General features: G+C 47.2%; 1 protein-coding gene across 1 annotated transcript in view; it reads right to left on the bottom strand.

Moving 5' to 3' along the window:
- The window catches only part of GFRA4 (GDNF family receptor alpha 4), a gene marked incomplete at both ends in the record, with an annotated part of 90,888 nt that overhangs the window by 12,768 nt on the left and 55,671 nt on the right, over window positions 1–22,449 (bottom strand). Inside the window, 3 exons of the mRNA XM_081960310.1 lie at window positions 40–152; window positions 2,714–3,059; window positions 5,161–5,241. Of these exons, the coding sequence (XP_081816436.1) occupies window positions 40–152; window positions 2,714–3,059; window positions 5,161–5,241 (540 nt within the window). The remainder of the gene's footprint in view (window positions 1–39; window positions 153–2,713; window positions 3,060–5,160; window positions 5,242–22,449) is intronic.

The following is a 22,449-nucleotide window of genomic DNA, read 5'->3' as shown; positions in this document are numbered from 1 at the left end:
AGCATTAAAAATAAAATAAAAACACCTCAGAGTCCCTACCGATGATGCCGGTGTAGGCCAACAAGCAGGCAGCGTAGTTCTCCTTGTGGCATCCAGTTCCCGAGGGGAGCCCAGATGGTTGGCAGTTGACCTGAAACTCAGCATAACGAGATCTAGGAGAGAGGAAGGGCAGCAAATGGGGGGCCGTTATGTATGTATGTATGTATGTATGTATGTGTATGTATGTATGTATGTATGTATGTATGTATGTATGTATGTATGGATGGATGGATGGATGGATAGATAGATAGATAGATAGATAGATAGATAGATAGATAGATAGATGATAGATAGATAGATCTATATTGTTAGATACTCCCCCTCTAGTTGTTGCAAGGACAATAGTAGTTCCTGATCAGGTCCTCTCTTTTCAGGAGGAAACAGAGAGAGACCTGATTGGCTGAAGCGCTGGACAGCTCCCCTTTAAAAAGAGAGCTGCCAGACCTCTCCCTCAGTGGATGCCTGTGCTTGACCAAATAAAGAGCTGTTGTTTTCTTAGCCTTTTGTGCCTTTCATTACCCAATCTAACATATATATATATATATATATATATATATATATATATATATATATATATATATATATATATATATATATATATATATATATATATATATATATATATATATATATATATATATATATATATATATATACACACATAGAGACAGAGAGAGAGAGAGAGAGAGAGAGAGAGAGAGAGAGAGAGAGGAAGGAGATAGATAAATAAATATAGATAGATAGATACCAGTAGATGATAAATACCATAGTATAGATAGAAAAAAAATAGATAGATAGATAGATAGATGATAGATAGATAGATAGATAGATGATAGATAGATAGATAGATAGAGAGAGAGATAGATAGATAGATAGATAGATAGAAAGAATAGATAGATAGATAGATAGATAGAATAGATAGATAGATAGATAGATAGAAAGAATAGATAGATAGATAGATAGGTAGATAGATAGATAGATAGATAGATAGATAGAAAGAATAGATAGATAGATAGATAGATAGATAGATAGATAGATAGAAAGAATAGATAGATAGATAGATAGAAAGAATAGATAGATAGATAGATAGAATAGATAGATAGATAGATAGATAGAAAGAATAGATAGATAGATAGATAGGTAGATAGATAGATAGATAGATAGAAAGAATAGATAGATAGATAGATAGATAGATAGATAGATAGAAAGAATAGATAGATAGATAGATAGAAAGAATAGATAGATAGATAGATAGATAGATAGATAGATAGATAGATAGAGGCAGAGAGATATATAACTACAGATATATGGATAGATGTAAATAGATACAGGAAGGGAGGGAGGGAGGGAGGGAGGGAGGGAGAAAGGAAGGAAGAGGGAAAGAAAGAAAGAGAAAGAAAGAAAGAAAGAAAGAAAGAAAGAAAGAAAGAAAGAAAGAAAGATGACACACAGAGAGAGATAGAACTGCAGGGGCTGATTTCCACCTTAGTTTGCAACCAGGACATTTCCCGTATCAGAGCTCGCACACCTGCCACTCAGCCCAGCGAGGATAACACCCCCCCCCCCCACTCCCCAGTCTTCATTTATTTATTAAACATCAACCAAGATCAAAACAGTTAACAAGCGAAAAAAGGGATGAAAGGCCTGCTAAAGCCCAGAGGCAGAGAGAGATGCGAACAACAGCATTTTACATTATTTATATTTCCATTTACATTTATCTAAGGGAGTCAAAACTTCCAAGAGCCACAGGAATGCTTGGCCGGCAGAAGAAGAGAGATGGAAAGGGGGACAAAGGTGCTCATTGCTGTGATCCGCGTCAGACATTTCGGCCGACTTCGACTCCCAGAAGTCGTCTGAGGGAGGGGGGTTTGCGGAGTGGAGGAGGAGGAAGGAAGAGAATGAGGAGGAGGGGGAAAGCAGGAGGAGGAGGAAGTCTGTGGGGGTCCTTGGTGCTCTCTAAGGAGGAGGAGGGGGAGGGGGAGGAGGAGGAGGAGAATTGTGGGGTCCTTGATGCCCTCTGATCTTGGTGGTTTTCTTGCAGACATTTCATGACCCAACTAGGGAACGTCATCAGTGCTAGAAGGGAGTGGGGTTTGCGGAGTGAAGGAGGAAGGAAGAGAATGAGGAGGAGGGGGAAAGCAGGAGGAGGAGGAAGACTGTGGGGCCCTTGATGCTCTCTGATCTTGGTGGTTTTCGGGCAGACGTTTCATGACCCAACTAGGGAACATCATCAGTGCTAGAAGGGAGTGGGGCTTGTGGAGTGGAGGAGGAGGAGGAGGGGAAAGCAGGAGAAGAAGGAGGACTGTGTGGTCTTTGGGAGTTCTAGTCCCGTCTTAGCCATGAAAATAGCCTGGGTGACTTTGGGCTGATCACCAGGAGACAGTAAGTTCTAGTCCTGCCTCATACTTTTTTGCCTCCAGCCACTCCGACCGGGTTCCCACAACCCTCTGAATCCGACAGAGGGAAGACAGACGCTTGATAAACCTAGTTAGGATTCACCCCCGATAGTATTTATTTGGGGGAGGGGAGGGGGTGACGGGAGAGTGACACCCTGGGTGAACCCAGCGTGTTGTGTTAAAAGCGATGCTTCCGCTTAGCCGCCAAAGGGCTAATTCAGCAACCTGGGTCAGTGTGTTTTGTGGATGCGACCTTCTCCGCAGGCCAGCGTTGGTACCTGCAAACGTAGTTTCCCCGGCAGGCGTCCAGCGGCGTCAAGCAGTTTGGCTTCTCCTTGGCTTCGTAGGAGCAAGTGGGCACGATCGTCTGCCGGCGTCTCTCGGCGCAGGCCGTGTCCACGCAGGGGCAGAAGAGCAGCTCGTGGGTGTATTCGGGTGGCACCCGGTCGAAGAACTTCCGCAGGGCCTTGTGGCACTTGGAGCGGTTGCAGGGGTCGGCCCGGGGCCCCCGGCGGATGCAGGAGGAAACGTACTCGGTCCGCAGCCGCTGGCACAGCTCGTCCACGTTGCAGGCCTTGGCGGCATCCAGGCAGCGGTTGACCTGCGTGACCTCGTTCTCGGAGCCTGCGGAAGAGAAAGGCACCAAGGAGGGCTATGGCATGCGGCGGAAGGGACCCTTGAGGTCATCCAGTCCAACCCCAACTCCCCCTGCTCAAGGGCAGGCATTGCAGTGGAAAAAAAAAAAACAGAAATCCCAGACCGGGTTACGGTTTTAGCCCCTCTTGGGTCAACCTCCATTTTCTCTCTGGGGACGTTTCTCCAACATTCAGCCGGCATTTGACTTCCTGTCACTGGGATCTCCGGTTCTGTGACAGCCCCGTCAAGACTTCCGTTCCCACAGGGGTGTGCGCGCGCGACTGTCACAAATGTCAAAAAGCAAGTTTGGGCAGCCACAGACTCCTTCTTCGTTGTTGTGGCTGTCTCCCTGGAGACCCTGGGGTTTCAAAACTTTTAGGAGAGCGATCGTATCCCTGTTTAATTTTTTTCTTCTTCTTGGGCCTAAAGATGGCCAGAAAGTCCGAATTGTCTGCATGGAAGCGAACGGAGCCCTTTTATTGATCCCTAGATAGTCCTTGACTTAGAATCATCAATTGATTGATCGTTTGAATTTACAACAGAAATGAAAAAAGGGATTTGTGATTGTTTTTCAACTCCCAGAATCCCCCAGCCATCCTGCTTTAAGATGGGTGGACTTCAACTCCCAGAATCCCTCTCCCATCATGCTTTATAATGGCTGGACTTCAATTCCCAGAATCCCTCACCCATCATGCTTTGAGAGAGATGGACTTCAACTCCCAGAATCCCTCACCCATCATGCTTTGAGAGGGATGGACTTCAACTCCCAGAATCCCTCACCCATCATGCTTTGAGAGGGATGGACTTCAACCCCCAGAATCCCTCACCCATCATGCTTTGAGAGGGGTGGACTTCAACTCCCAAAATCCCTCACCCATCATGCTTTGAGAGGGATGGACTTCAACCCCCAGAATCCCTCACCCATCATGCTTTGAGAGGGATGGACTTCAACTCCCAGAATCCCTCACCCATCATGCTTTGAGAGGGATGGACTTCAACTCCCAGAATCCCTCACCCATCATGCTTTGAGAGGGATGGACTTCAACCCCCAGAATCCCTCACCCATCATGCTTTGAGAGGGATGGACTTCAACTCCCAAAATCCCTCACCCATCATGCTTTGAGAGGGATGGACTTCAACTCCCAAAATCCCTCACCCATCATGCTTTGAGAGGGATGGACTTCAACCCCCAGAATCCCTCACCCATCATGCTTTGAGAGGGATGGACTTCAACCCCCAGAATTCCTTTGCTAGCTAGGGAATTCTGGGGGTTGAATTCCTCCCTCCCCCCCATCTTAAATTGGCTGAGAAACAACAGCAAAGCGATACTTTCTGCCGGAGTCTCTCTGGCGGAGTGGAGGCCGCCTCGGCTGGGCGACCTCCATGTGATGGAATTGTCTAATGGAGCATGTGGGGAATCCATTTCCTGGGCCTGTGTGACCTTGAGACCCACTCGGCAAGTGGAGAGCAGGAGAGCTGGATTGATCGGCCAATTACCGGGCATAATGGTAGTCCTAATTAGGGCCCTTGCAGAACCTATGATGTGTTGTTCCCTTGGAAGCGGCTGGAGCTGTCCGTCTCTGTCGGCCAGGCGCAAGGGAGACCCAGCCTGCCTGTGGGAAAAGGCTCCCTGGGGGCTAACGAGGCTTCTCGGATAACCACCTTAGAAAAGATCTCAAGAGTTTTGCTGCTCTTTGGAGCATGTGCCCAATGCCTCTTTTGGACGGAGGGAGTAGAAAAGTGTCAGGGTGGCCTAGTGGTTAAGGCAGCAGGCCAGAAAGTGGGGGAGGGTGAGTTCTAGTCTTGCCTTAGAAGTGAAACGGGTGACTTTGGGCTGATCACCAGGAGACGGTGAGTTCTAGTCCCACCTTAGGCTTTCAAGCCAGTGGGACTTTGGGCCAGTCCCATCCCTCCTCTGTCAGCCCAACCTACCTCACAGGGTTGTTGTTATGGGAAGAAAAGGATTACCAGGAATGGTTTGCCACCTGGAGTTACTTACAAAGTGAGCAAGGAAAGTTAAAGCATTAAAGGAGGTTTCTTAATTCCCTCAGGTTGCAACAATCTGTCTTCCGTGGATTTCACGCCTTACCTGCAGTGATGGACGCCAGGCGGACGTAATCAAAGCCTCTTACAAAGGGCTCGTACGGGGAGCTTTCCATGACGTTCATGCCTAGGGAGGAAAATACATATATATATATTTCTGGGGAAAGACTGGTGCCATTGTTTTTATTCTGCCTATTATTTACCACATGGATTAATGAAACCCGACCCTTTGCCTCAGGGCTGGGAGAGAATCGCCTGGGGCCTCTTGGAGAAGTGAAGCCCGATTAAAAGCAGATTACAAGGGCATCTTAAATGCAGGAAGCATGAAGGGGACACAGGGAAGCCCCCTCCCCCCCAGGCCCCTCTCTTCCTTGGGCAGACTTCAAAGGCTTTGGAGACCTTCTCCATGTAGGCCAGCTGGAAGATGGAAGACTTCAACTCCCAGCTTGGTAAAAGAATTTATCACCCTTCCTTCCTTCCTTCCTCCCTCCCTCCCCTTCCACTCCCTTCCCTCCCCTTCCTCCCTCATTCTCTCCTTCCTTCCTTCTTTCCCTCCCTCCTCCCTCCCTCCTGCCCTTCCTTCCCTTCCCCCTCCCTTCCCCCGCTCTCTCCTTCCCTTCTCTTGCATTCCTCCCATCTTCTCTCCTTCCTTCCTTCCTTCCTCCCCCTCCCCCTTCCCTTACTCTCTCTCCTTCCCTTCCCTTCCTCACACATTATCTCCTTCCTTCCTCCCTTCCACCTTCCCTTACCCTCTGCTTCCCATCCTTCCTCCCTCTTTCCTTCCTTCCTTCTTTCTTTCCTTCCTCCCCCCTCCCCCTTTCTCCTTCCCTTCCTCCCACTTGCCTTCCTGCCTTCCTGCCTGCCTTCTTCCCCTTATCCTCTCTTTCCTTCCCTTCCCTTCTCTTCCTCCCACATTCTTTCCTTCCTTCCTTCCTTCCTTCCTTCCCTCCCTCCCTCCCTCCCTCTCTCCATCCTGCCCTTTCTCCCCTTCCCCCTCCCCTTCCCCTCTCTCTCCTTCCCTTCTCTTGCATTCCTCCCATCTTCTCTCCTTCCTTCCTTCCTTCCTCCCCTTCCCCCTCCCCTTCCCCTCTCTCTCCTTCCCTTCTCTTGCATTCCTCCCATCTTCTCTCCTTCCTTCCTCCCTCCCTTCCCCTTCCCTTCCCCTCTCCTTCCCTTCCTCCCACCTTCCTTCCTTCTTTCCTTCCTTCCTCCCCCCTTACCCTCTCTCCTTCCCTTCCTCCCACCTTCCTTCCTTCTTTCCTTCCTTCCTCCCCCCTTACCCTCTCTCCTTCCCTTCCTCCCACATTCCTTCCTTCCTTCCTTCCTTCCTTCCTTCCTTTCTTCCTCCCCTTACCCTCTCTTCCCTTCCCTTCTCTTCCTCCCACATTTTCTCCTCCCTTCCTCCCTCTCTCCTCCCCTTCCCCCTTCCCTTCCACTCTCTCTAGCCTTCCCTTCTCTTTCATTCCTCCCTCATTCTCTCCCTCGCTCCCACCCTCCCATATCACCTTCTTCTCTTCCCCTCCCCTCTCCAAATCTCTCCCTCCCTTTTCCCTCTTTTATCTTTATCTATTTTCTCTCCACTCTCTTACTAAACCTGGGTGGGGAGTTATTTTGAACAATAAGCTATTTAACCGTCCCTTGTTTTCCGAGGCAGTAAAATGCGCATGCATGATATATCTCTATTCCTGAGCAGTGGGGGAAAATCTATAATTGTTCAAATAAATGCTTCTTGCTTCAGACGGGTGCCACAGACGGAAGAATCCCAGGGAGAAATGCTAGTGCCATTGTAAATCAACGTGTTTTTACTGTTACACCCAAAAAATTACTGCATATCATTTAAAAGAAAGTAACGGAATACTCAAGGGTCAGAGAAAAAGGCTAAAATCTATTTTATGAAGCTTTGGTGCTCTAGTCCAGAGAATCTCACTCCTGGATCTGGGATACGTTGATCCCTGCTCCTCCACTTATTCTCTGCACGGTACAGAGTAGTGGAAGGAGGATCACCTGGTGACCTACTTTCCATTTCTGGACGGCTCTTTGACGCACTCCCTTTGGGGCTGAATGTGCTAATTTCTCACCAGTTTGGTTCCAGCAGCTCAGGAAAGTTTTGTGCAGGCAGATATATAACCTCTCCTTTATCTTGCACTTTCTTTAATCTCTCTTCTTTTGATCTTTGCTGATGTTTATTAAATAAGTAACAAGCTCCTTCCCCTCCCAGCTGAGCTGTATGGGGAATGCAATTGCTCGGATCTGGAGAGAGCAGCCTTTCTCAACCGTGGCAGCTGGGAGATGAGCGGACTTCCATGCCCAGAATTCCCCAGCCTTGGCTTGCTTTCCTGATCCCTCCCAACCCTCCCTCCCTAACCCAACCCAACCCAACCCTACCCTACCCTACCCTTCCTTCCTTCCTTCCTTCCTTCCTTCCTCCCTCCCTCCCTCCCTCCTATCCTATTCTATGCATGCAACCATCCATTGTATTCCTTCTTCCCTCCCTTCTTCCCTACCCCAACCCAACCCTACCCAACCCAACCCAAGCCAACCCAACCCTACCCTACCCTTTCTTCCTTCCTTCCTTCCTTCCTTCCTTCCTTCCTTCCTTCCTTCCTTCCTTGCTTCCTCCCTCCCTCCCTCCCTCCCTCCCTCCCTCCTATCCTATTCTATGCATGCAACCATCCATTGTATTCCTTCTTCCCTCCCTTCTTCCCTACCCCAACCCAACCCTACCCAACCCAACCCAAGCCAACCCAAGCCAACCCTACCCCACCCTTCCTTCCTTCCTTCCTTCCTTCCTTCCTTCCTTCCTCCCTCCCTCCCTCCTATCCTATCCTATCCTATCCTATCCTATCCTATGCATCCAACCATCCATTGTATTCCTTCTTCCCTCCCTCCTTCCCTACCCCAACCCAACCCAACCCAACCCAACCGAAGCCTTCCTTCCTTCCTTCCTTCCTTCCTTCCTTCCTTCCTTCCTTCCTTCCTTCTATCCTATCCTATCCTACCCTATCATATCCTATCCCATCCATCCAATCATCCATTGTATTCCCCTTCCTTCCTTCCTTCCTTCCTTCCTTCCTTCCTTCCTTCCTTCCTTCCTTCCTATCCATTCAACCATCCATTGGATTTCTTCCTCTCTCCTTCCCTCCCACTCTCCATTTTTTTTCTTTCCTTCCTTCCTTCCTTCCTTCCTTCCTTCCTTCCTTCCTTCCTTCCTTCCACAATTGAGCCCAAAATTACTGTTGCTAGGTGAGACAATTGTTATGTGAGTTTTGCCCCATTTTACTGCCTTTCTCTCCACAGTCGTTAAGCGAATCACTGTTAACAAAGTCACCTGAATCCGGTTGACTTTGCTGGCCAGGTCACAGAAGGGGATCACGTGACATCCCCCCCGGGACACTGCGACCGTCATAAATATGAGCCCATTGCCAAGCGTCTGAATTTCAATCCCCTGACCCTAGAGGATACTGCAACGGTCGTAAGTGCGAAGAACAATCATACATCGCTTTTTCCGTGCCCTGGTAACTTGGAATGGTCACTAAACGAATGGATGTAAATCCAGGACTCCCGATAAAGGCATCTTGTGGTTTTTTTTTAAAAAAAGGAAGAAGCTGGAAAAATATTTATTGAGCAGATAAGATCCGCAGAGCAATCAGTGTGCAAAGACTGTTATGGAGTCCAAGAGGGCATTTTTTCCTTTTCTGAAAACTTAGAATATAAAATTCGACACAGGCTGGATAATAGATGAAAAGGAAGGCAAGAAGAGAGGAGAATAAAACGCGCCATTTTCTTTGAGCCGCGTACAATCAACTTTAATTTTCAGCCAGCCAGAATTTCATGAAAAAAGGTAAATTTCGGAGCCGGGACCGAAAGGTGAGACTGACATTTGCCACGCTTGAAATGGTTCATTTTTTCCACCAAGTTCCCATCTTTTTTTTTTTTTTTTTTTTCAAGAAGTTTTATTGGTTTTTTTAAAAACATTTATGCGGAAAAGGGTAAGTGGAATAGTTACAAATTTTGGCAGTTGCAAGTATGGCAGACGCCCCCTCCCTCCAGACTCCTAGGTTACATCAAAATATCAAACCTTATTACATAGTCATAAAAAAAATCAGCATATTAATTCTAGAAAAAATACTTTTCAATCAGTTTATATAATTATAATATATAGTCTAGTTGTAAATTCATTAATACTTTCGGTCTGTTTATAACATTGTGGTTTTCTTATTTATTTTTGTGATCTGAGCTTTCTTGGTGTTGCCCCTTCACCCCCCGCTGGCAGAGCTCCGGCCCCTCCCGTGTCCTGCATAACCGTTGTAGTGTCATCTGTTTTTTCTAGGTTCGCTTTGTTTTTTTCCATAAAGGCCTGTGCCTCTATGGGTGTGTTGATTCTGATTCTTGTCTCCTCCCAGAATATCAGCATACCTTCAGGCATCAACCATCTAAACCACACCCCCTTCTGGTATAATTTATTCGCCAATTGCGAATAGCTTTTCCTTTTTTCCCTAATTTTTTTGGGAATCTGCTTTAGAATGGTTATCTCCCTATCGTGGTATGTCAGTGTTTGCCCCCTTTGTACACCCAGAATTTCATCTCTTGTGGTTTTCCTAAGAAATTTAATATGAACCTCCCTGGGTACATTATGTGTTCTGGCATATGCTGAATTCACTCTATAAGCTAGATCTATCTCCCATTCCATCTGCTGTTTATCTTTGTGTATGTATTCAGCTAAAATGTTAGTCATAATGTCCCTTATATTTTCCCCATCTGCTTCTATTACATTTTGAAATCTAAGATAAAAGGACATTCTTTCAAACTCTGCTTTCATTTGTTGGATGTCAAGTTCTTTGTTCCCCTTCTGTAAGGCCTCTACCCCCCCCCTCGCCTCCGCCACCCCACCCTCCACAAGGTCCAGTCTCTGTGAGTTCTTAAAGATTTGGGCTTGATTCTGTTTAATTTCATCTTTCATTTCCCTTAACTGTTTCTTAATTTCCTCCTGGCCTTGTAAAATTTGTTGAAGCATTTGTTGGAAGTCTATCTCTGTAGTCTTGGGTTGCATCAGTTCTGATATCTTTGACTGTGTAGCTGGACTAGACGTTGCAGACGTTGGAGCAGAAGTAGCAAAGCCAGGCTTTCCAGGAGGTGGTCTTTTTGGAGACATGGTTTATGAAGCAAGGAGATCAGTCAAAGTAGAGACTGGGCAGCTGGAGAGGTAGAGCAGGCAGGCGAATTCAGAAGGCAGAGGATCCAAACAGATGGGGATTTCTTTAGTCACTCTAGCAGTAGATGAAAGTTTTTTTCTCCAAAGAGTTCAGAAAGTAGCAATCCACAAGAAATTCCTCTGGGTGACTCGGAGACAAAGACCGGAAGCCTGAATTTTAAAGGTGGAGTCAGGTTTCACAATTCATGAAGACAACGGAAGTGTGCCATCTTGCCCTGCCAGCTTTGGGCTCAGAGGCATAGTAAAATTTTTAAAAGTTCAAAAAGTTCTCAGTTCATCCATTAGTTCTGGAGCTAGGTCGAATGAAAATCACTTTTATAGGGGTGAGGCATCATTAGTTGGCTCTCCCCCCTCCTCCTCTCTGGGGATGGAAGGAAAGTCTTTTCAAGCCGCTTGTCCAAGGGAGGGGGGGAAATCCCCCTCCCTCTAGCCGCACCTCTAGCAGGGATCCGAAAGTTTAACTTTTTAAAAGTGCTGAAAAGTTCATCAATTCAAAAGCGAAGGAATGCAGAAAGGAAGCCTCTCACCATACTGCCGCTGCTTCGTTCGGAAGTGTGTTCTCCGATCGGCATGGGGCGAGACGCGTGCGCACGCACGTCCTCCAAAACTGCTCCCCGATGCCTAGAACGAAGCGGAGGAGCCCCCGCCAGCCGCCGCCGACGCCAGGACCCTCCGCGAGCCGTTCCTTCGGCAAGACGCCCCTCCAAGGCGTCTTGTGCCCCCCCAGAAGCGGGGGAAGCCCACCGGGAGAGCTGGAGCAGGCAGCGATCTGCCTGTCGCCGTAGCCGCCGGAACCGGAAGTCCAAGTTCCCATCTCAAGAAGGGAATGCCGTACATGCAGTCCTCGACTTACAACCTCTTGTGGCCTGCTAGTGGCCACGGGAGCTGGAAGCAGATTCGGACAGTGAGGAGGTTGGGGAGGAACCTGGGCCAGTCCTGGAGTCTGGGGAAGGCTCTTATGAGGGTTCTGTGTCGGAGGCAGAGAGGGGGCCAGGGCCGTCTGACAGTTATCAGCTGCCTTCAGAGTCAGACATCAGTGGGGCAGAAGAACAGCTGGAGCCTGTTCCCAGTGTGTGCATGCAGAGAGCTGCCAGATGAAGGGAAGAGCTAAGGAACAGAGGTCCACTTGGGAGAAGGACCACAGGTGGATGATGAATGGCCCCTCCCAGAGGAAATAAAAGAGGAGCGACAGGGGAGTGGAGTTTGCAGGAGACAATCAGTTCGCTTAATTGGTTCGGGACTCTCCGAGACTCCTGGCCAGGTTTTGCAGATGTCGGCCTGGCAGCTCTCCAAGCCAGAGAAGATCTTAATTCCAGGTTGCTTATCTCCTTGATTAGTTTCCACCCATTGCTTCTTGTTCTACCCTCAGGTGCCTTGGAGAATAGCTTGACTCCCACTTCTTTGTGGCAACCCCTGAGATATTGGAAGATGCTATCATGTCTCCCCTCGTCCTTCTTTGCATTAAACTAGACCTACCCAGTTCCTCCAACCGCTCTTCACATGTTTTAGTCTCCAGTCCCCTAATCCTCTTTGCTGCTCTTCTCTGCACTCTTTCTAGAGTCCCCACATCTTTTTGACATCGTGGTCACCAAAACTGGATGCAACACTCCAAGTGTGGCCTTAATCTATATATAATCTGTATAATCTATACAAACCTGAAATTTGGCACATATGCTCTTGGCTTCTAGGTGTTCGCTAAGAAAGCATTTTTCAAAATGACCATCAGATCATTAGTATTTCTTTTACAGTAATTAATACGCTCTGATGCTAAGGAGTTAGACGTTCTACTCCCCCTCCCCACCTGAAAAGAACTCTGTTCCAACTACTAGTTGCCTCACATTCTGCTACCTCAGGCCTACAACAGAAGAAAATGGATAGTTGGACGAATAGGATAGGATAGGCAGGCAGGCAGGAAGGCAGGCAGGCAGGCAGGCAGGCAGGCAGGAAGGCAGGTGAGTGAGTGAGTGAGTGAGTGAGTGAGTGAGTGAGTGAGTAAGGATGGAACTTGGGAGGGATCAGGAAAGCAAGTCAAGCTGCAGACATACTGGCTGGGGAATTCTGGAAGTGGAAGTCCACTTATCTTCAGGCTGCCAAAGTTGGCAGATACTGCTCTATCCAAATCAGAGCACTTAACAACCCTGTTACTCACTTAACAACTGCAGGGGGTTCGTTTAAGAAACGTCCCAGGGAAAGTCGTAAAAGGGAGCAAAGCTCACTCAACGCATGTCTCGCTCTGCAAGAGAAATTTGGGGCTCGCTTGTGATCGGCCAGGTGCATTCAGGTGCCCTCCAACTCTTCTGTGCTTTCTTTGGAGCTAAGTAAATAATACGCTCCGCCGATTGCCAAAGGCTGCCCCAGCGGAGATAACCGATTGTGTAAATGACACTTCGCAAACGTGGATGGCCTCTGGAGGCCAATGTGTGTGTGTGTGTGTGTGTGTGTGTGTGAATATTGACGCTATCGTCTCCGGTGCCTCCGCTCAAGACTCATCCATCACTTAAACGTTGGGAGCCAAGGCAGGGCGTGGGGGAAGCGGCCTTCCCTGCTCGGAACAAGGCTCGCGGGAACTGTTTTCGTCGCATCCAAGAAAGATGCGGAGGGATAGCAAGAGGCCAGCCGGGTTCTGGTGCGATGAATTGCCTTTGACAAGGGAAGCAATTGAAAGAGGAATGGGACGGAATGGAAAACAAGAGGCGTTCTGGGGAAGAGAAAATGAGGCCAGAAAGTTGCAGGTCAACGTCGGAGAGAAGGGCCATCCTGCTTTCTGCGAGGGAGCTTGGAGAAGAAAAAAAAGGAAAGAAAGAAAGAAAGAAAGAAAGAAAGAAAGAAAGAAAGAAAGAAAGAAAGAAAGCTATTACAGACGTGGCAAAGGTCCCACGCAGGACAAGAGGGATGATTAGGTGGCTCACACAGCCCTATTTGGAGGAAAGATTGAGGCATTCGGGTTTCTGGGGGAGAGAAGGAAAATAGACTCAGCCGCCGCAAAGAAAGAAGGACGCAAAAAGAAGAAAGGGGCAAGGGCAGGGGAGAGCAATAGCTGTGGCACTTAGACTTATATACCGCTTTACGGTGCTTTTACAGCCCTCTCTAAAGGGTTTACAGAGTCAGCCTCTTGCCCCTAACAATCTGGCTCCTCATTTCACCCACCTCGGAAGGACGGAAGGCTGAGTCAACCTTGAGCCTGGTGAGATTTGAACTGCCAAATTACAGGCAACCGGCAGTCAGCAGAAGTAACTGCAGTACTGCACTCTAACCACTCGGCGACCGCGGCTCATTGTTGTGTGATCATTGTGAGGGATGGTTGCGTCGGTGTTTCTCAACCTTGGCAAGATGGGTGAGCTTCAAGTCCCAGAATTCCCCAGACTAGGAGTGGGGGATTGTGGGAATTGAGGCCCACACATGCTGGCTGGGGGATTCTGGGACTTGAAGGCCACACATTCTGACAGGGGAATTCTGGGAGCTGACGTCCACACATTCTGACAGGGGAATTCTGGGAGCTGAAGTCCACACAGGGGAATTCTGGGAACTGAAATCCACACAGGGGAATTATGGGAGCTGAAGTCCACACATTCTGACAGGGGAATTCTGGGAATTGAAGTCCACCATTCTGACAGGGGAATTCTGGGAGCTGACATCCACACAGGGGAATTCTGGGAGCTGAAGTCCACATATTCTGACAGGGGAATTCTGGGAATTGAAGTCCACATAGGGGAATTCTGGGAGTTGAAGTCCACACAGGGGAATTCTGGGAGCTGAAGTCCACACATTCTGACAGGGGAATTCTGGGAATTGAAGTCCACACAGGGGAATTCTGGGAGCTGAAGTCCATACATTCTGACAGGGGAATTCTGGGAGTTAAAATCCATACATTCTCAAGGGGAATTCTGGGAGTTGAAGTCCACACAGGGGAATTCTGGGAGTGGAGGTCCATACATTCTGACAGGGGAATTCTGGGAATTGAAGTCTACACACTTTAAAGTTTGAGAAAGACTGAGTACCACCTTCAAACAACTTTATCAAAGAACACCCAGGTTTGCTGGGGTTACTCTGTGGTTTCCTGCATTTATTCCTGAAGGATAATAATGCTGTGGATAAATATATCTTTATGCTTTTGATTGATACCTCGGTCCCTCTACTCCGCTGAAGAGTCAAGGGAAAAACACAGTTAAAATTCACGATCAAATATCCTTAAAGAAGTGGAGGCCCAGCAAAAGAGATTTTCTACATGCTAAAAGAGCAGAGGCCCAAGACCGCTTTTGAAAAGACACAGGCAGTTAGGAGACAGAGTATGGAAAGGCCCCTTGGAGCCCAAGCATAAGAATGGACGGAAGGAAAGAAAGAAAGAAAGAAAAAGAGAAAGAAAGAAAAGGAGAAAGAAAAAGAGAGAGAAGAGGATAGAGGAGAAAGGAAAGGGAAAGGAAAGGAAAAGGAAGGAAGGAAGAGAAGGCGGGAAGAAAGGAAAGCAAAAAAGCAAACAAGAAAAAGAAAGGGAGAAAAAGGAAAGGAAAGGAAAAAGAAAGAAAAGAAAGAAAGGAAAGAAAAGAAAGAAAGAAAAGAAAAAGAAAGAAAGAAAAAGAAAGAAAAAGAGAAAAGGAGAGAAGAAAAAGGGAAGGGAAGGGAAAGGAAAGGAAGAAAGATAAGGGAGGAAGAAAGGAAAGTAAAAAAGCAAGCAAGAAAAAGAAAGGACTAAAAAGAAAAAGAAAAAAAAGGAAAGAAGGAAAGAAAGAAAAAAGAAAAGAAAGAGAAAATAAAAAAGAAAGTAAGAGAAAGAAAGAAGGAAAAAGGAAAAAAGAAAGAAAGAAAAAAGGAAAGGAAAAAGAAAGAAAGAAAGAAAGAAAGAAAGAAAGAAAGAAAGAAAGAAAGAAAGAAAGAAAGAAAGAACGAAGAAAAGCAATTATGGAGATGTCTTGATATCACAGGCAGGAAAGCGCCTGGATCTTTTAAGAAAAGAATGAAATATTGGTGTTCGTAGTTTTGCTACTCGAGGCTACTACTGGATTATCTTTAGCTGGCTGGGATGGGCCGATTTCCATATTTTTCTCCAGCAAAATAATTTCCCTCCCTCCCCCCCCAGTTCCCCAAATTGATTGCAATTCAACCCGACCCCCCTTTTGCCCCCCCCTCCTCAGCCTGCCTGCCTACCTTGTCTGCCAGTCCCCCGGTGGCACTTTATTAATCCATCTATTTCCCAGCCCATGCTTGGGTGCGCCTCTTTCACTCCCGGTTTAATTTCCATGGCGCATAAAACACTCCCAATGTCCTGACAAGGCAAGAGTTATGATCCCGGAGTTAACGCCGCGTTTTTTACGAGGTCCCTTTAAAAACTCCCGACTTGCCAAAAAAATTAGTCTCTCTTGGAGGGATAAAATATATCGGCCACGGTAGAGATGCTCTAATTATCATGCTTAAGTGGCTATTATTACAATTTGGGCGCCTGGGTGTGCCCTACGCCAATCGCACCTGCTGCGGAAGGCCGACTCTTGGCCGCTGGTGTGTGTGTGTGTGTGTGTGTGTGTGTGTAGAGGCGGTGTGGTTTGCCAGAGGATTTACACAACAGCAACACACACACACTTTGTTTGCAACTTCTGCCAAATTTCTGCCCTGTAGGTCCTAATCAGGACCTTGGGTGTTAAAGCCAATTAGCTTCCAAGGAAGCTGAGAAGAGGAATAATGAAGTTATTTGACCTCTTTCTGCCCGGTGGAGCCTGGCTGGGCAAATCACCCATTACGGAAGCTGGAATTCTGCAATTGGTTTGGAGACCCAGGAAGAAGAAGCTGGGCAATGTCTAAGGGCATCTTTCGGGGCTGTGCGATGTCCGATTCTCCACCTCCTTTTCAACTTCTAAACAAGGGAAAAGATGGATCCAGATGTTGCCTCAGGACTAGCGGTTACCTGACAGGTGTCTTCCAATATTTGAGGGGCTGGCCCAAAGAAGAAGAGGGTCAACCTGTTCTCCAAAGGACCTGAGGGCAGGACAAGAAGCGATGGGTGGAAACTAATCAAGGAGAGAAGCAACCTGTAACTAAGGGGGAATTTCCTGACAGTGAGGACAATTAACCAGTGGAATGGCTTCCCTCCAGGACTTGTGTGTGCTTCATCATTGGAGGTTTTGAAGAAGAGACTGGACAGACACTTGCCTGGAATGGCAGATGCTCTCCTGCTTGAGCAAGGGGTTGGAGTAGAAGACCTCCAAGGTCCCTTCCAACTTTGTTGTTCTGTTATTCTGTACCAGGACTAGAGGTGGCATGCTAGCAGTTTTCCAATATTTGAGGGGCTGTTGCCCAGAAGAGGGGGTCAAGTCAACCCATTCTCCAAAGCACCTAAGGACAAGACAAGAAGTCACAGGTGGGAACTGATCAAGGAGAGATCTAACCTAGAACCAAGGAGAAATGTCCCGACAGTCAGAACAATTGACCTGTGGAACAACTTGCCTCCAGAAGTTGTGGATACTCCATCACTGGAGGCTTTCAACAAACAGAATGGACAATCAATTTATCTGAAATGGAACAGGGTCTCCTGCTCAAGCAGGGGGTTGGACTAGAAGACCTCCAAGGTCCCTTCCAGCTCTGTGATACTACGTTCTATGTGTGTCCCAGCCTTCAGTCCATCTTCCACCAAACATCTCTGATGGCTTCGAGATCTACTTCTGGGAGGCTTGGTCTTTCTTCTTGCCTGCCTCCATCCTTCTCTTTTCTCCCCCGGACTCTGAAAGGCCCACCCTCCAGAGCTTGAAAGGTTGTCATGCCAACCAGCCTGGCATGATGCGCGACAGAAAACTCTCCAAGAAGGTCATGGAGATAACTATTTGGAAAGCAGGAAGCCCTCTGAGGACGACCGGAGCTCTTCTCCCCCCGGAGGACAGGCTGGAACAATGGGACAAGCAGAGAGATTTCCATCTGCTACTCTTGCAGAAAAGAAACTATAAGAATAACCAGACAGGCAATTTCAGCACAGGGCGGCTTCTTTGGCAACATCACACCATCAAGGACACACAAACAAAGGATGTTATTCATGTCTTCAAATCCCCCCCCCCTCTCTGTATGGAGGCTTTTCTTTTCTTTCTTTTTCTTTCCTTTTCTTTCTCCTTTCTCCTTCCCTTCCCTTCCCTTCCCCTTTTCCTTTCCTTTTTCCTTTCCTTTTTCCTTTCATTTCCTTTCTCTTTTCCTTTCCTTTCCTTTCCTCTCCTCTCCTTCCCTTTCCTTTTCTCTTTCCTTTCCTTTTTCCTTTCCTTTCCTTTTCTATTTTTTTGTCCAAAGCTGGAATTTAGAGAGAGAGGGACAAAACGCCCAGTGAAAAATCTGATTTTTTTTCATTCCGCTTACTTTAAAGATAGCAACAAGGATCTGTAAAGAATAAGCTCTTGGTGTTTGTGTGTGTGTGTGTGTGTGTGTGTGTGTGTGTGTAATAAAAACGTAGAGTAACCGAATGGGAAGGGAGCACAAAACCAGTTTACATGACAGCGTTGGCTAAATCTGACCGTCCCTTCCATGTTTTGTATGCCTTCCTTCCACCATTTTGTCCTTTGGACTTCTCACTTTTTCTCTTTCTCACCAGCACGTCAACGTTTTCCTCCTCCTTCTCCTTCTCCTCCTCCTCCTCCTCCTCCTCCTCCTCCTCCTCCTCCTCCTCCTCCTCCTCCTCCTCTTCTTCTTCTTCTTCTTCTTCTCCTTCTTCTTCTTCACCCATTCGTTCATCCTTTCTATCTCTTCGCTGCAGTCCGAGCCTCATTCATTCTTTGTCGATCAGTGTTTCTCAGGCATTTTAAGAAGCGTGGACTTCATCTCCCAGAATTCCCTAGCCAGTGTTGCTTATCAGACCCTTGTGTTTGTATTCGGTCCATGCCTTCACTCGTTCACCCTCCTTCACTCTTCACCTTGCTTCTCCTTGTGGGACGCCCTTCCTTTCAACCGCCCAAAAATCTCAGCTTCTTTTGACAAACAAGCATTCCTCACCATAAACCGTCTCTTCCGACATCTCCACATCGTGACATGTTTCCATCCATTTCCTCACATTTAGGCCACATTCTACAAGCCACACACCATCGTGCACCTGCTGTGACTTCTTTGAGGGAGGGGGTGGCATTTCTTAGAATCATAGAATCCAAGGGCTGGAAGAGACCTTGGAGGTCATCTAGTCCAACCTGCTGCCCGAGGTAGGCGTTCTTATATCATCAGAGACAAATGGTTGTCCAATATTTTCTTGAAAACTGATAGATAGATTAGGGAGGGAGAGATAGAGAGAGAGGGAGGGAGAAAGAGAGAAGGATAGAGGGGTAGATAGATAGGGATAGAGAGAGGGGGGATAGATCGATAGAGAGAGAGATGGATATAGGGAGAGATAGAGAGAGGGATAGATAGATAGATAGATAGATAGATAGATAGATAGATAGATAGGGATAGATAGATAAATAGAGAGACAGATATCAAAGGATAAATGGATTGATAGAGAGGTGGATAGAGGGATAGAGAGAGAGAGAGCAAAAGAGAGGGATAGATGGATAGAGAGATAGGTAGATAGATAGATAGGGATAGATAGAGAGATAGAGATAGAGAAGTATAGATGGATTGATAGAGAGATGGATAGATGGATAGATAAATAGAGCGATAAAGGGATAGAGGGATAGAGAGAGAGAGATAGATAGATAGATAGATAGATAGATAGAGAAGGATAGATGGATTGATAGAGAGATGGATAGATCGATAGATAAATAGAGGGATAAAGGGATAAAGGGATAGAGGGATAGATAGATAGATGGATGGATGGGTGGGTGGATGGATAGGATGGAGATAGATATGGATAGAGGGAAAGAAAGGAAGGAAGGAAGGAAAGAAGAAAGAAAGAAAAATAGGGTGTCCTGCTCCAGCAGGGGGCTGGACTAGAAGACCTCTAAGGTCCCTTCCAAGTCTATCATTCTGTAAAAGTTCAGAAGAAAAGGACTAAAGATGACATGATAGTCTTCCAATATTTGAGCGGCTGCCCCAGGGAAGACGGATTCAATCTATTCTACAAAGCACCTGAAGGAAGGCAGGAGAAGAAGCAACGCATGGAACGTCATCAAGGAGAGAAGCAACCTGGAATTAAGGAGAAATTTCCTGACAATGAGGACGATTAACCAGTGGAACAGCTTGCCACCAGAAGTTGTGGGTGCTCCATCACGCAAGGTTTTTAAGAAGAGATTGGAGAGCCCTTTGGTGTAGGGTTTCCTGCTTGAGCAGGAGGTTGGACTAGAAGACCTCTGAGGGGTCCCTCCCAACTTTTGCTATTCTCCTATTTTTAATTACCCACTTGCGAAGGAAGCCACGGGGGGAGCCATGCTAGAAATAGCCTTCTCCTCCGGAATAAGTAGGAGAATCAAAGTCATTTGGCGCCAATGGTATTATAAAACAGGGGAACATTGGCTTCAAATCGCACTTTTGCACATAACTGTACAACTGGGGTGCTCCGAAGCACGTTTCCCCACTTATCTCCGTTTGCTGAGAAAATACTGGCGTTCCTGTTAAATAAAAGCAATATCTTGAGATGTCTGAGAGGCTTAAAACAGGGGGGGCAAAAATCCAAAAGTCAGCGTGCTCGAAGGATTCTGCAAGAGGCCTCGGAGAGCGATTGTACTAATGAAGGTTGTTGCTTGCTACTTCAGGAGCGTGGGCACACATTCAAAAGCCTAGATGTGCAACGACAAGCATCCCACAGAAGGGGCGAGGGACTTGAAGGCTAAATCCTTCAGAAGAATGGTGGAAAGAGGTGAGTAATTTTAGCCTAATGGAGAGAAAGCTAAGAGCGCCCTTAATAACGTCGTCTTCCAATTCTTGAAGGGTTGTTGCAGGGAAGGGAAGGGGGAGTTATTTTCTGTCGTGCCCAGAGGCAGGACTTGAACAATGTGCAATTCGTGGGGGGCGGGGGGGGGGCAGCTATACAAAAGGAACTCAAAATTTTAAAAAAGGAATGTTTTGACCAGAGGAGATATAAATTCAATGGAGCAGCCTCTCTCCCGGCGTATTCTATTTAGTAATTTTAGTATTTATTAGTTTGTTAAACATGTACAAGATAGCAGGTATAAATATAAACATGGACATGGACGAAGGAAATGGGGATGAATACATGGGGACGGTAGGACGGAGACGGTAGTAGGCACACTGGTGGGCTTATGCAAGCCCCCTTTACGGACCGCTTAGGAATGGGGTGAGGTCCATGGTGGACAGTTTGAAGTTGAAGCTATGGAGGGGTTTGAGGATGTAACAACGGAGTCCGGTAGAGCATTAACAGGCGTTGACCGCTCTGTTGCTGAAGTCGTATTTTCCACAATCGAGTTAGGAGCGGTTTACCTTGAGTTTGTATTTATTGTTTGCCCCAGTATTGTTGAGGTTGAAGCTGAAGTAGTCGTTGACAGGTTGGACGTTGTAGCAGACAATTTTGTGTACTATGCTTAGATCGGACCGTAGGAGGCGTAGTTCCAGATTGTCCAAGCCCAAAATTTCGAGCCTGGTGGCGTAAGGGATTCTATGGTGAGCAGAGGAGCGGAGGACTCTTCTCGCGAAATCCTTCTGGACCTGCTTGATCGTATTAATGTCCGATATACAGGGTGGATTCCAGGCAGACGAGCTGTATCTGAGCTCCATCCTTGGAGATTTTGCAAACCACCTTTGGAGAACCATCTGTGTGAGATGGCCTGAGGATCCCCAACCTCAGCTGAAGGAGAAGACCTCATAGATTCCACAGAGAAGAGCGGGGTCCACCTCTTCCCCAAAGCACCAGAAGGCAGGAGAAGAAGCAACGGATGGAAACTAATAAAGGAGAGAAGCAACCTAGAACGAAGGAGGAATTTCCTGACGGTGAGAACAATGAATCAGTGGAACGGCTTCCCTCCAGGAGTTGTGGGTGCTTCATCACTGGAGGCTTTTAAGAAGAGATCAGAGAATCATTTGTCTGAAATGGTAGAGAGTTTCCTGCCTGAACAGGGGGTTGGATTAGAAGACCTCCAAGGTCCCCTCCAACTCTGTCATTCTGTTATTCCATCCAGGCCAATGGATCATAAGGCACGGGCTCACTTTGAGGTGAGGCAGAGCAGAAGGTCCACATGTCCAAGGTGCACCTCAAACCAAGAGAGAACCTCCTGAATTCAGAGACAACCTGTGCAAGGCTGGCTGAGGGAATTCTGGGAGTTGAAGTCCACAAGCCTTCAAGGAAGCAAGCAAGGCTCTCTAGGAGAATTCTGGGAGTTGAAGTCCACAAGTCTTCAAGGAAGCAAGCAAGGCTGGTTGAGGGAATTATGAGAATTGAAGTCCACAAGTCTTCAAGCAAGCAAGCAAGGCTCTCTAGGGGAATTCTGGGAGTTGAAGTCCACAAGTCTTCAAGGAAGCAAGCAAGGCTGGTTGAGGGAATTATGAGAATTGAAGTCCACAAGTCTTCAAGCAAGCAAGCAAGGCTCTCTAGGGGAATTCTGGGAGTTGAAGTCCACAAGTCTTCAAGGAAGCAAGCAAGGCTGGTTGAGGGAATTATGGGAATTGAAGACCACAAGTCTTCAAGCAAGCAAGCAAGGCTCTCTAGGGGAATTATGGGAATTGAAGTCCACAAGCCTTCAAGGAAGCAAGCAAGGCTGGTTGAGGGAATTATGGGAATTGAAGTCCACAAGTCTTCAAGCAAGCAAGCAAGGCTCTCTAGGGGAATTATGGGAATTGAAGTCCACAAGCCTTCACGCAAGCAAGCAAGGCTGGTTGAGGGAATTATGGGAGTTGAAGTCCACAAGTCTTCAAGGAAGCAAGCAAGGCTGGTTTAGGGAATTATGGGAATTGATGTCCACAAGTCTTCACACAAGCAAGCAAGGCTGGTTGAAGGAATTATGGGAGTTGAAGTCCACAAGTCTTCACGCAAGCAAGCAAGGCTGGCTGAGGGAATTATGGGAGTTGAAGTCCACAAGCCTTCAAGGAAGCAAGCAAGGCTGGTTTAGGGAATTCTGGGAGTTGAAGTCCACAAGTCTTCACGCAAGCAAGCAAGGCTGGTTTAGGGAATTCTGGGAGTTGAAGTCCACAAGTCTTCACGCAAGCAAGCAAGGCTGGTTGAGGGACTTATGGGAGTTGAAGTCCACAAGCCTTCACGCAAGCAAGCAAGGCTGGTTTAGGGAATTC

The sequence above is a fragment of the Natrix helvetica genome (assembly GCF_964273705.1).
Source record: "Natrix helvetica genome assembly, chromosome: 7".
Lineage (NCBI taxonomy): Eukaryota > Metazoa > Chordata > Lepidosauria > Squamata > Natricidae > Natrix > Natrix helvetica.
This window is presented reverse-complemented; position numbering and strand designations above follow the sequence as displayed.